This window comes from Camelus dromedarius, chromosome 6 (genome assembly GCF_036321535.1).
Source record: "Camelus dromedarius isolate mCamDro1 chromosome 6, mCamDro1.pat, whole genome shotgun sequence".
Taxonomy (NCBI): Eukaryota; Metazoa; Chordata; class Mammalia; order Artiodactyla; family Camelidae; genus Camelus; species Camelus dromedarius.
Window position 1 is genome coordinate 22,919,420 of NC_087441.1, and position 13,895 is coordinate 22,933,314.

The 13,895-nt window shown below is 42.1% G+C and overlaps 1 protein-coding gene across 2 annotated transcripts in view; it reads left to right on the forward strand.

Annotated features, from left to right (window-relative positions):
- Positions 1-2,511: 2,511 nt before the first annotated feature.
- The window catches only part of NHSL1 (NHS like 1), a 119,953-nt gene continuing 108,569 nt past the window's right edge, over positions 2,512-13,895 (forward strand). The window contains exon 1 of one of the 2 annotated variants that reach the window (XM_031456428.2): positions 2,512-3,607. In XM_031456428.2, coding sequence (XP_031312288.1) covers positions 3,406-3,607 — 202 coding nt within the window. In that variant the 5' untranslated portion in view covers positions 2,512-3,405. The remainder of the gene's footprint in view (positions 3,608-13,895) is intronic. The other variant, XM_031456430.2, reaches the window with a different exon arrangement.

Genomic DNA, 13,895 nt, shown 5'->3' on the forward strand with positions numbered 1-13,895 from the left:
TGATGCCTGGAGCTCAGCAGGGGCAAAATGGTAGGAAGGGAGCAGCTATTGGCACATAAGATGACAGCAGAAGTTTCACTTTGACAGCCTGACGGTGAGGGGGAGGTGGGAAAGCACTGCACAGCAAGGAATGCTGATAAAAGCTGTTCAGCATGTCTGTTTCAAAGGTCTAGGAAGAGTGCATTTGATTGTAGATTTTCGTGGGAAAAATGGTTAAGATGTTTTATTACACTGAAGATGACAGCTGAAGCTATTTGAAGAAACAGGTTATACTCTCAAAGTAGGGATTTTTCCACTGTGGGGTTACTGTGAAGATTAGCAATGATACACATGACATGCATGGCCCAAAGTAGCCGTAACCCCGATTCTAGGGGCTGGCGGGTAGAGCTTATTATGGCTTTAGGGTTGATACTCCAGATAATTCAAGTGTATGATTCATCATGGTTGTTGCATAAATGTAGTTTGAATGAATGTAACAGCTTCCAAAACAGCTCACTTACGATTTTCTCAGCTAATTAGAGTACATATCTAACATGGGTAGTTAAAATATAAATATTTCCTCTGAAGCTAATTTAAGGCATCATATTTTATCTTGGTCATAGGGGAACTCTGATCCAGTTGTGAAAGTAGTTAATTTATTTGACCTTCTTTTACATAAGTGAAGATACTAATAATCAAAGCCCAATATAATATCAGAAACACAGAATAGCTAGTAGATGGAGAATTGGTTGTATGCAAGCTTATCCCTAGGTCCTGTGAATCATGGGAAATCCATTAAGTTTCTTAGAAGTCCAGCGTAAGTGTGTGCTTGCTTTGAGGGAGAGTTATGGACCAGTTTTCCTTCTTGGTTGCTTGGCAGTGACTATTCCTTCAGCCCCTCCCATCAGCTCTTTCCCAGATGTGTGTAGGAACAGGGGATACCGGAGGAAAACACACCAGTTAGTAAAAACAGCAGTTCATCTGTGCTGTTGTATGTGTACCCGTGCGTACGCTGAGAAAGCTAGGCTGGGAAAAGTGTTTAACAGCACTTCCTGAATATAAAGAACAGCACAAGATTTATTTCAGGGCTTAGATATTTCTAAATTAAAAGTGTAACCGCAAGATGTAGACATTAGTGGGAGACCACTGTATTCCTTGTTGGGGGTCCATGGATCCTTAGAGCATGCATACGTGGATGTCAGGGGGGCCTATGAACCTCTGAAATGGTGAGCACTATTCGGGACGTTTTGTATTTTCCAGCATGATTTTTTGTTGTTGTTGTTGTTTAAAGTGTCTGACTCAAAAAGAATGTTGGATATTTGAACTTGAAGTTACCCACTGGTACTATATGTAATCATATCATTTCTGCTCTTAGAATAGTGATCAAAGTAGAGGTATCATTCCAGTTTAATAGTGAAAGCAGGTCCAGAGTGCTTGGTGGCAGAGCCAGCATCCCTAGTAAGTGGTGGAGCTTTGAATCCAGTGGTTTCTGACGTGACTCGGTCCATTACTGAATCCTTCATGTGACATTGGTGTGTCACATATGTTCTCTGGACCTGAATTTCTCCATCAGTAAATTGAGGGGTTTTAACTACCTGATTTCTAGGGAACACTTTCAGGTTTTGTACAGAGTCCATATTTTTGCTGCCTGGACTATTTCATAGCTTTGTCCTTTAGTCCTACTGCCTGTTCTCTGTCAAGGTTTCCATGGTAGGAGGAGCTGTCCATCCTACAGACCCTTGGCAGCTGCTCTGTTTTTCTCTTCTGTAAATGTCCCAGTCCTGGTAAGTGTGTGGAGCCCTTTTCTTGCAATCTCCATGAATTGCAGTAGATGTATGATGTAAAATCCTGCTTTTATAATTTTTAGTCAAAGTTTATTTTGTATTGCAATTTGTTAGTTTTAATATATTTGCTGAATGCTGAGTACAGGAGAGTGAGATGGACCCAATTTTCTACTTGTTGCTTAGTGACACTTTGGGGAGAGGATGCTGACCCAAATCTCTGTGGTGGGAAGTTGCAGAAGCTTTTAACATGTCTAAGACCATGGAATTATGTTGGCCTTGGATGAAATGCTGCACCCAAATGCATTCTAGCATGTGGCTCTGGGGGTTTCACGTGCCCTGATTAGGGTTTACAAAGAGGTAAGAGCCTGAAGCTAATTGCTACTAGTATAGATCTTAGATGGTGGTTATCTGTGATAGGAAGATTATTCAAAGCTAGAGAGGAATGACCTCCCCAACACACACCAGGGGCTGCTGGAGGTGGGGGCAGGCAGGAGCTCCGGGAGACAGAAGAGACAATGGCAGGGGCAAGAATGGCTGCCTCTCACCTTTGCTCAAAGCCAGGAGTGACGTAATAGCTGGGTCGTTTTATTCTCTTTGGAAGTACATTTCCTTAAATGATGACGTTCCCAACTCCACCTGAGAACTAGATGTGTGTATAACTACACAGTCTTTGAAAGCTTCTTCTCACAGCCCTGCTTTCAGAAGTGTGGTCTGATGATAATTAATCAAGGTTTTGGTTTTTTAAAAAATCTCTGGAAGTCTGTATTCTGCACAGACTTGCATTTCTGTAGCTTTGCTGGAGTTCAGAAGTTTGTGCTGCTTCTGAAGTGTTGGCTGGGGAGAGGCGGGGTTTTCTGTCTCCAATGAGGTGCCTTCAGCACCCGGAAAGCCTATCGCCTTTCACGGGAGCGCTCGCTCTGTAATCCAAGCAATAGCAACGCAGCCTGCTTTGTTGTTTGTGGAGTCCTGTGGCTCCTGAGCAGTTCACAGACGGGAAGGAGGGCAAGTGGGCGGTTTATGATTCTGCGCTGTGCTGGGACAAGTGAGCGAAACTCTTTGATTTCTCCCAAGTCACCTGTGTGGGTGAACTTTAAACTGAGGGCCTGGGTTGATGCTGAATCTTGTTCTCCAGCCTGAGGAGTTCCTTCTGTCTGCAGCAGACGGCTGGCTTTCTGCCCTTGTGGGGAAAGATGCCTGGGAGAGGAGTAGGATTACAGTATGGGATGCTAGGTACACACCAAAGAGTCGGAGTGCTTTGGTTCTGCTCTTCGCCAAGTCCTGACAAGTGTTCCTGAAATGAACACCCTGCTTCATTTTTAAAATTATACTTTTAGTTATTTTTATTTTTTTAGGGGAGACTCTGGATATTTCTGATCTAGAAACCAAGTACCACAATGTGGCTAGGGTAAAAAAAATTTTTCTTTCTTTTTTTTTTTTGGCTTCCTAACCCTTCATTTTCCTTTTCTTTGTAATTGGGTGACACAGAGCAGTCTTTGAGCAGAATGCCCTGCCTGCCTCTCAGTATTGTCTGAATAAGTGCGAAAGAGCAGGTTCATTTAAAGGACCTGGAACAATTTTTTAAAACGAGCTTTTTGTTTGCTGGGCTGTCCTTTGTCTACAGCCGATTCTGATGTGAAAGAAGATGAAAAAGGAAGGCTCTTCAGGTTCCTTCAGACTCAAGTCAAATCCAGGTTCCCTCTCCCGTGCTGTGAGTTGGATAAATTTCTCCTCCTTGTCCAGGCAGACAAAGAGGCTGTTCCGCAGCGATGGAGAGCTCTCAGTTTGTGGGCAGCAGGTGGAAGCAGATGATGAAAACTGGACATACAGAACCCATCCCGGGAAAGGTGACTTGATTTTTTTTTCATTTAAACAGTTTTAAAAATTTGCTATGTAGAATTCTTTGTTTCTGTCATTGATTTCCCTTCAGGACTTTTGGCCCCATGAGGATTTTTGTGTGTTTTTATATTGGAATTCAGTGTCACTCATTTGCTTCCATGTCTAACATAAAAGTGCTCCTCCAGTAGATTCAGCTTGAGGTTGTGTCCTTCCAAGAGGAATAAAATAGCTGTTATTTGTCCTCAGCACTCTCTCCCCCTCCTCATCAGATCCGCATGCTCATGTGACTTGTGAAAAGTTCAGTGGTAAACCTGGTAAACCACCATCGTAGAAGGAATCTTCTGCTCTTTACGGCAGTTGGAAGTTAGGACGTGGAGCTCTTTTCTGAAACAGTGCCCTGAGAAAACTTCGGGAATCCTGGATGGTCTAGTTGCATTTTTCTTTAAGAAGACCGGTGAATTACTCGAACCCTTGAATTAAACAGGTGTTGGGGTGACATCGAGGAAATGAACACATGAAGCGCCGGCCCTTGGTGTTGTGACCAGAAGGAGTTTTTGGATTTCTTTCAAGTTCCTTTTCAGACCAAGGCTGGTCCCTGTTCTCAGGTTTAGCATGTTATGCCTTCTTCAGGGTGAAAAAGAAGTATCAGTCCTGGTGGAAAAGGGGGGGTTGCCTCAGTATTTCTTAAACACACCCCTATTTTGTATTTAGAGTTTCTGAGGTCTTCCTCTTACATTGTTTGCCGGAGAGCCCGAATTGTTAGGCTCTAAAATGGTTTCTCCATTCAGCGCTGGGGCACAGCCCAGCGGGGGGAGCGCTATTTAAGACTTACAAAGGAGCCTCGTCCAGACATTCCACGTGATTGTGTTTTCCCTGTGTATCACATTCTTCCCGTGCCAAGAAAAACCGCTCTGAAATCTTTCAGGGACCTGTCCTCTCCCTTCTTTGGGGAAGTAAAACTGCTGCAGTGTGAGAGAGTCAGCTAAGTCCAATCTGTGCTTTACGGGTACAGTAATTACACACCCCGCACTGAGAATTAAACGCACCCTGCTTCATGGATAATGCGTGTTAAGCCATTTGCTCTTGTCTGTTAAACTATGGCACAAGAGGGACTCGTTCATGCCCTTTGAAGATGTCAGTTGTTTATCATGTCAGGAAGGTGGTCGACGGCGGTCCGCGGATACTGAGCTGAAATACGCGGATTTTTAGTTCAGATGCTGTGTAATTGCCAGGCGTAGAAAACGCGTTTGCTTTCTGGCTGGAGTTGTGTAGTTTAGTTAAGTCCATGAACTTTACTTTTCTAAATCAGGAATAAGCTGTGGTTTTGGTAAATGGGTGGGTTGTAATGTTCGAAGGGTGGGTACAGTAGTGCTGTGGTTGAGAGAGGGTGTAGTTTTAATTCCTTTGGCCTTTGCCAGAGGTTGTTTTTTTATGACTTGTTTTGTTTTAAATCAACCGCCAGTCAAGTTTCTGTTAAAGACTGTACACATGTGAGCCTGTCCCTTTAGGATTTCTATCATAGCTGCTCCATGTAAATTAACATTAAAGGGAAAGCGACTGAATTTGCATGGATTAGCTTTAGTTGGGAAATGAAACAAATACTGTACACTTGACTTGTGTAAAATAAAGACATCATTGTGAAGAACAGGGGTGACTTGTAAAGGGAAGGAGGATTTGTTTATGTAACAATACAAAAGATTGTGCCCTTTATCCCTTAATGTAATAGGAAATAGAGTAGCTTCATGAAGGTAAATGGAGGCATAATATGATCTGTAAATTTATGTGGTTCTTAGAAATAATTGAACATGGATAATATTAGCACTTCTGACTTATGTAGTTAGGGGGAAATCCTTAAAAAGCTGCCTATAGAGCAGAATTCTTGGTCTTAGATTGTTTTCATACTTGACTTTCAAAAGAAAATTGGCTCCCACCTTTGATATGTTTGTTGCCTTAGGGGCATTATAACAGTTGATCTTTATTCCTCATAATTCTTCCCTTTGGAGAAATACAGAGTGACGTTTGTTTACACTTCCAGATCAAAAGAGGAAAAATCTTTCAGAAAAGTTATGCAGGATTGGAGTTTTGTTTTGCTTTGTTTTTAGGAGCATCAAATAAGCTACAAGCCTAGCAAGGATTATCAGTCAGTGCTAAGAATGCCCAATGGCCATATTAGGATTCAGCTGCAAATAAATATGCATTGAAGACAAATTGGTCTGATGGGGATCGTGTGGCATCTTTCTTTTCTTTTAGATCTGTCTGCCTGGACCATAAGCATCCAAACCCACTTTCCTTTCAGCCTGCTCCCCAACCCCCTTGCCTTATAGTCACATTTTTTGATTTATACAGGTTTCTAAAAACCTGCTCTCATCCTTTCCCCTGCATATATACACCACCATGAAGCAGTGACAGCCAGAGGTAGGGCAGTGTAGCTTAACAAGTCAGCCTCGCTTCAGTAGTCCTGTCCGTGTTCTTCCCCCCCCCCCCCCCCCCCCCCGAGGGATCTCTGTCTGATGGGGTATCCGGTTCTGCAGGCTTTCTTCCTCCCAGCCAGCAGCTGCTGCAAGGCCAGAGTGCTTTCCCTGCTCCCTGCCCACCATCTCCCAGTCCCATTGCTTTGCACAATTAGCCCACAGAATCCCTTCTTACAGTGTGGATAGTATGTTGCATAAGATGCACTTTCATTTTATAAACCAGTTCTCTCAAGTTTGGTTTTAGAAGTTCTTTTTACAGTGAGTCTCCAGGCTGAATTGCGTATCAGTGACCTCAAAATGAAGTTTTTAGGTGGTTACTCTCATGGAGATCTGTCAGTGCACAGACTCACAGCTTTACGACTCGATGTTGTCACTTACACTTAAGAAGCTCAGGAGAAAATTCCTGAGCCTGGAACGTAACTAGGAGATACATATTGATAAGCCCAAAGCAACCACAAATAGGGACCTGTATGCTTTCTTTTGTTCTAGCACGTGGTGAGTTTCAAAACTCTCTTGTATTGACGGTTATTCTCTGGAAGGTAAAAATGAATTGAGTAACAGCAATGATCCGTCCTTATATTCTTAGTGTAATGTGACCCACTAGAATAGCAGATGATGTTTCAACTTAATTAGCCATAAAAATCAAGGGTGTGAAGCGTGCCCTTCTGAATATTCCATTTAGTGATCCCGAGCCGTTGCACTAGATGCCTGTGAAGTCAGAAAGTGGAAGTCCATCGTAGATGAGACAGCGTGTCACTTTTCACGTGGAGTTGTGAGAGCGTTTGGAAGGAATTCTCACTGAGTACCGTGTGTGTGGTATACAAAGAAATGTAGCACACAGGCCCTGAAGTCACGAAGTTCATACTTTAACGGAGAAGCAGATCAGACACCTAAGGGAGAACTAAAGAGAAAATGCAGGATCATTGTGGGAAAAGTGTAAAATGGCCTAGATGAAAAGATACTTTATCTGGAGCGTTTTCATGTTTCGCATGGTCTTCTGGCTGTTGCATTGATTTAAACAATATTTAATGAGCTCCTGCTTTGTTTCCAGCACTGTGGAGGGATCTCAAGGGGAACTAATGACCAAGCAGTATTTATTCTGCGCTCCCCCTATCTTGCTCACTTACTCTTCTCTTGTCAAATAAAACCAAAAGAGGTGGGATTATAATGGGGCATCCTCTCACTGAGCAGAGCATGTTTTGTTGAAGCCCCAGTTCTCTGTTCAGCTGGGCAGAGGCATGATTGATGATCCTGGTATTGGCAGGTCAGCAGATTGGGTAATTGACATGCAAAGCCTCAGTTTAAACAATGCTTTCATTCTCTTCTTCTGGACATTACCATGTGTATTGATAACATTACAAAATTTGAATCATTTGAATTTTATTCCCTCCTTTCCCAGAAACTACAAAAATGACCAGAAATGGCCTTACTATGTATCAAGGGTAATGAAAAATCTATATACTAGATAATCAATTGTTGACTGTGGGAGTTGGCTGGATTTAAAATAATTTCACCCCAAATGTCCTCCCTAATAAAATAATTGCAGAAAACAGAATCCTTGTGCGTAATTAGATTAGCAGTGACTTCAGATACTACAACGGAGAAAAATAGCCTGGCAGACCACAAGCAGCTAGGTCAAGGTCCCGTTTCTGTGTAAATAGCTGTAATTTACTTTTGATCATAAAATCTTTTACATATGAGATTTAAGAACATTTCCTTTGTGGCATTAAAAAAATCTTAAAAGTTTTGACGAGTGTTGTCAAAGCAGCACCTCAAATTTGAGAGTGAAACTGAATAAGTAGTATTTATTCTGAGGGTCACTGTTATGTTGGAAAAATAGTTAATGGAGCTTTTCTTGGTGTCTTAATAAAAGAGATAAGAAGAATATTCTCAGTGCCATGAATGTGACGTTTTCTTTCTTTCTACTGAAGCTGATACTCTGTGAAAGAGACCAGCAGTGAGTGCCACGTAATATTTTATCTGGTTCAGGGAGACTGCTTTTTATTAACCTTTGCTTATTTTTTTCTTTTGAAGTTTGGAATCTCTGTTGTCTCGCTGCCTTGTTTTATTGCAAAAATGATTCTATTTGTTATTAAATTGATGACATTCTATTGAAATGGCATTTTATCGAATACCTTCCTTTATTTACTTGTTTTTAAAAGTTTGTTATGAGAGTTAAATGCTTATTTAGATTACTAGGAATATGTCAGAGCAATGCAGGAAGTCACTTATTATCACAGCTTGAGTTTGGAAGTGAGTAACCTGTGTTCTTCTCTTTTTCTTTCAAATTTAATTAATTAGCTAATTAATTAATTGAAGTATCGTTAATACAACCTGTGTGCTTTTTCATGAAAATGTCTTTACTGGTTTTGAAAACCTTTTTGAAATCTTTTCCAACAGTTATTTAAAAAATAAATTTAAAAGACACTGCACATTAATTAGGGTTAATTTTTATGTCTCGCAATTTATATAATTATGTATTATATGATATTCATGGAAAGTGTTATACTTCCATGTAATTTCTGGGGTTTGGGATTTAACTATCATATTTTCTATCAAATTAAAAGCTTTTTTTTAACCATTCCTATCAAAAGCTTCAGTTAGCTCTGATCTTGTCGGTTTGACCTGAAGGCTGTTGTGTCTGCACCCACTCGTCCACCCTCGCTGTGGGCCAGGCCCTCATCAGCTTTTGCCTGGCCTTCTGAATGGTCTTCTCCTCTTTCTTGTTATCTGTACTCCTGTCCGTCTTTGAGCCATCCTTGAGTCGACACCGCAATCAGAGTAATCTTCCTAAAATACAAACGCAATAGTCCCCCCTTATTCACGGTTTCGCTTTCCACGGTTTCAGTTACCTGTGGCCAACTGTGGTCCGAAAATATTAAATGGAAAATTCCAGAAATAATTCATACATTTTAAATTGCACGCCGTTCTGAATAGCATGATGAAGTCTCCCGCCATCGAGCCCCGCTGTCCCGCTGGAGACGTGAATCATCCCTTTGTCCAGCGGGTCCCGCCCGTCAGTCACTTTGTAGCTGTCTGGTCTCAGTTATCAGGTCGACCGTCACAGTATCACAGCGCTTGGGTTCTAGTCACCCTCATTTGACTTAATAATGGCCCCAAAGTGCAAGAGTACTGGTGCTGGCAATTTGGGTATGCCAAAGAGAGGTTGTAAAGTGGTTCCTGTAAGGGAAAGGGGGAACTTCTTGACTTGATCAGGGAAGAAAAAAAATCATAAACTGAGATTGTTGAGATCCATGTAAGAAGGAATCTTCTATCTGTGAAGTTGTGAGGAAGGAAAAAGAAATCCGTGCTGGTTTTGCTGTCGCACCTCAGACTGCAAAAGTTAGGGCCACAGTGTGTGATGAGTGCTTAATTAAGACAGAAAAGACATTAAATTTGTACATGAAGATATTTTGAAAGAGAGAACAGGAGAGACCACATCCGTATGACTTTTATTACAGTCTGTTGTTATAATTGTTCTATTTTGTTATTAGTTATTGCTGTTTATCTCTTTCTGTGCCTAATTTATAAATTAAACTATCACAGTTATGTGTGTGTAGGAAAAACAGGGTGTATGTAGGATTCGGCACTATCCTTGGTTTCAGGCATCCACTGGGGGTCTCGGAACGTATATCCCGTGGATAAAGGGGGACTCCTGTGTAATGGGGTCACTCTTTTGTGGTTCCCAGTGCACATGGAATGAGGTTTTTATCATTTAACATAGCATGAAACCTCCTCGATCTGCACCTTCCCCCCTTTTAAAAAAAACTCCAGAAATAGCAAACAGACCCAGAGCTCTTTCACAGCTGCAGAACATTCCTGTCCCATTCCCTGCCTTTTCCATTCCCTGCCTTTTCCATTCCCTGTGTCAGGATGCTCTGGTCCCCTCCTCTGCCGCTGACTTCCTGCTTAACCATCTGGGCTTCCTGTAAAACCCCGTGAAGGCTCCCCTGGTCCCTGGAGGGCAGAGCTGATGACTCCCTTTTTTCTATGTTATTTCTCCACCTCCGACATACCTCTGTAGTTGCGTTTATCACACACTGTGTTTTACTTATTTGTTTACTTGTCTGTGTCTTGAGTTGAGCTAGACTGTGAATTCTCTTAGGACAGAGACCAAGTCTTACTTATCTTTTTTATCCCAAAAGCTAAGTGTCCCATAAAGGGTTGCTGACTGGGTGAATGTAACTCTTCGGGGACACTGTTAATAGCACTGCTTGCCCAGACCAACATGCCGTATAGTACTTTCTGGATTTGCTTAAAGCATGGTGGGTTATAGGTAGCACTGTGCACTTACTTTGTGGATTATAGTGATGAATGTAATCTTGCCAGTGCTCCCGACTCTGGACTTTTCGAAGTACAGCAAAAGAGGGGGTACAGTTTGTGGGAACAGCATTTTGGTGGCAGTCTGCTGTTTACTCCACTCAAGCCGTGCATGTATCAGGCACTTTGTAGAAGCGTTTGATCCTGACTGTTTTGACCACAAGTCAGGTTGACCCAGTGAACAGAGATGAGGCAGGGGCTGGAGGACTCGTGCCTGGTGAGGAGAGGCAGCTCGGTGCTACAGCGCTCTTTTCATCCCTGCTTCCCTGCTTTCACTCTTGCCCCCCACTGCCACCCCTACCCCAAGTCAGGCCAATCTTAACCCAGCAGCCTCAGCGACCCTGTAAATCATCAAACGTAAGTCAAACTGGGTAACTTCACCGCTTAAAACCCTTCTCAGACAATTTAATAACTAACGTCTTTACAATGTTCTCGAAGGCCCTACGTGACCTGCCTCCCTCACCCCACTGCTTCCTCAACCTCGACACCTGTGCTTCCCCTCCACTCTCCACAGAGTCTCCTTGCTGCAGCGTGCAGCCTGACCTTCCCCACCGCCTAGAACCCCAGCTGTGCACGTGACTCCCTCCCTCTCTCACTTCTGCCAGGTCTTCGCTGAAAAACTGTCAGGGACCCTGTTTAAAGTTGTCACATCTTACCTTCATCCTGACCCTCCTGATCCTATCGCTGTTTTACTCCAAAGCACTTTCCACCATCGAATATACTTTATACTTTCTGCATTTATTTTCAGTATTGCCTGTCTTTTCAGACTAGAATTTAACCTCTAAGGTAGGAGTGATGTTTTGGTCTGTTTTGACATCAGCGTTCGCCCAGGCCTGGTACGTAGTAAGTGTTCAGTAAATTGTAGTTGAAAGACAATGAACAATGCAAAGAACACTAGGTCAGGAGACCGCGGTGTTTGGCTTCAGTCACTTGCTAATTGTGTGACTTAACGTAAGTCACATAGTTGGGTCACGCTCTAGTTTTCATTTCTGTGAAAGGATGATGTCTATTCATCATGCATATGAGTAGCAGGTACAGCTTGTTTAGTGAATAAACGAGTGTATGTTTTACAGACACTGTGTCCGCCTACAGATTGGATCTGGTTGTATTTAATGGTACCGTCCATGGGGTTGGCAGTCACTAACAGTCAGCTGGGTCAAAAGATGTCTTTATCCTAGTTACAGTATATATACTAGTCTGTAGAATTTTCTGCATAGAAATAATTGACTTTAAAGTATTGGTGTAACTTAGGGAACCCAAACGGAATCTGTCACTTCCTTTACATAATTTTCAAGTAATTTATACCTCAGTTTTTATGTCAGCTCCTGAAATGGTTAAAATTCTAAATTGAAAGTCATGTCTAAATCAGTCACCCCTGGGTGCTTGCCATGGCTAGACGCTGTTAATGGCACGTCATGTGAATGGACTTGTTTAAGAAATATTGTCTGGATACCGTAAGTACTCAGTAGAAATAATAGTTGTCTTGATAATCAAGGAAGATCATTAGGGAGAACTGAAAACTGGGTGGAGAAACTTAGATGTGGTGAGACAGAACCAAGTATGTAACTCTTCAGAAAGGGGAAAGACATTGAAAGCACTCGGGGCATTTTGGGGTCTTGGACTCAGTAACTTCTGTTTCAAGGGCAAATGCTCCACTTTGAGACTCTGGGTATGTGCTTCATACCTCTCCTGGATTTGAAGCTCTTTTAAGTCTAGCCTGTGTCTTATCCAGTGTCTTGCACGTTGCAGATAGTAAGTTAAGTATTTGTTGTCTGAACACCTGGTCAAGGCAGTGCTGAAGGAAATTGCCCTGGGTTTGGCATGCAGAATGGATTGCACTGTTCAGAACTAAAATCCTGCTGTCTGGGCCCGGTAGAGGTTGAGAAGAGACAAAAGTGCTGGTCAAAGCAATTTATGTAGGCATCCAAGAAAAAGCAGTTATGGAACCACAGATTTCAACACTGGGGCCTCTTTATTTAGGAAAGTCATAGATTTTTGAAATTACTTGTTAGTGTAGTAAAGCGTCTGTGATTTTCTTTTTCTAGACTTTTTCTAGCTTTATGAAATATGAGTATTTTCACCTTATATTTCTAGTCTTTCTAAGTAAAGATATTTGTGGTGATTACTGTCTTAATAAATGTGATTGGGAACTTACATGTAATCAACAAACACATTGTTCCTCTATTGAGATTTGTGTGGTGTGAGGCTAGGGGAACCAGAAGCTGGTTGCAGTGATGTCTCTGTGGTCTGCCTATATTCAGCCCTTACTGAACCTCTTCTCTGTACCATCAAATGCAACATTGCAGGGTGTTCCCTACCATTTATGGCTGACATCTGATGACCGACTAGTCACCAGAGATATTAAATCAACAATGACTTACTTAGTTCTTGCTAGAACCCATCACTGTGCTGGATGCATCACATTTTGGCTCTTTAAGGATGTATATACACTATATGGTGAGCGCTTGCCTAGCTGAGCAGGTGTCTGAGACCATCTCCCTGGGGGAGGATTTGTTAGCTGGGGACTTTGTTGTTTCTCAGTTAGTTCTCTCCCTCAGTACTCATTCCCAGGATCTGGGTGTACATTATGGATTCTCGTGTTTTGAGAGCTCCTACTGCCTCACAGACCTGATGTGAAGCAACACCTTGAGAGAGCCACGTGGAGTGAGCCTCTCCTAGATTCAGTGTGAAAATGGCTTGACTTGTGAGTGACCTAGAGTGACCTGACCCACAGCGCCTTCCCTACAGCAGATGCTTGTTAAGGCTGGTGGAATGAAGAGCGCCTCTACCCTGCCATTTTCATGCCCTCCTGGTTTTTCAAAAAGACTGCACTGGGGACAGTAATGAATGGAAGATAATGGGAGAAGGTGGCAAGAGACTGGAGAGAAGAAGCAGGGATAAAGATATAAGGGGAGACGAGGCAATGAGTCTCCATACCTCGATTCTGCCTTCTTTTTGCCAACCCTTTTCTGACCCCATCTCCTAAATCACTGAAGTAATTAATGGCAGTCTACTGGGACTCAGTCATGTTTCTGAATATACCCCTTACAGGACTAAGTATGCTCTTGTCATATTTAAGGCTTGTTTCTTTTTAAGAAATAGCTTAATAAAGTCTGTACATGGTTGAAAAAGGTGTGGAGCAAGGATAAAGGCTGATCGACTCACTGGTTAAAATCAGTTCAGTGGTACAAGTGAATTGTCTGTCAGGTTTGGGTTTTGTATGTGTTTATCTTTCTCTAAAAAAAAAAAAACCCTTTATAAAAGTAAAAGCCCCAAGCAGTTGAGATTTCAAGTAACTATATCACTTTATTTTTATCTTTTCAGTAAACTTCAAAAGAGAAAGTGAGAATAAATATATTTTATTGTTGGTACAAATCCTTTGCCTCTACTCCCGAAGGTTCTCTTTCACTTTGTAACTAGAAACGCCTCAGCTAAAGTAGAAACTGGGTAACTGGTGTTTCTGGATTACATTTTGAGATAAACCAGAATTCCTACCTGCACACAG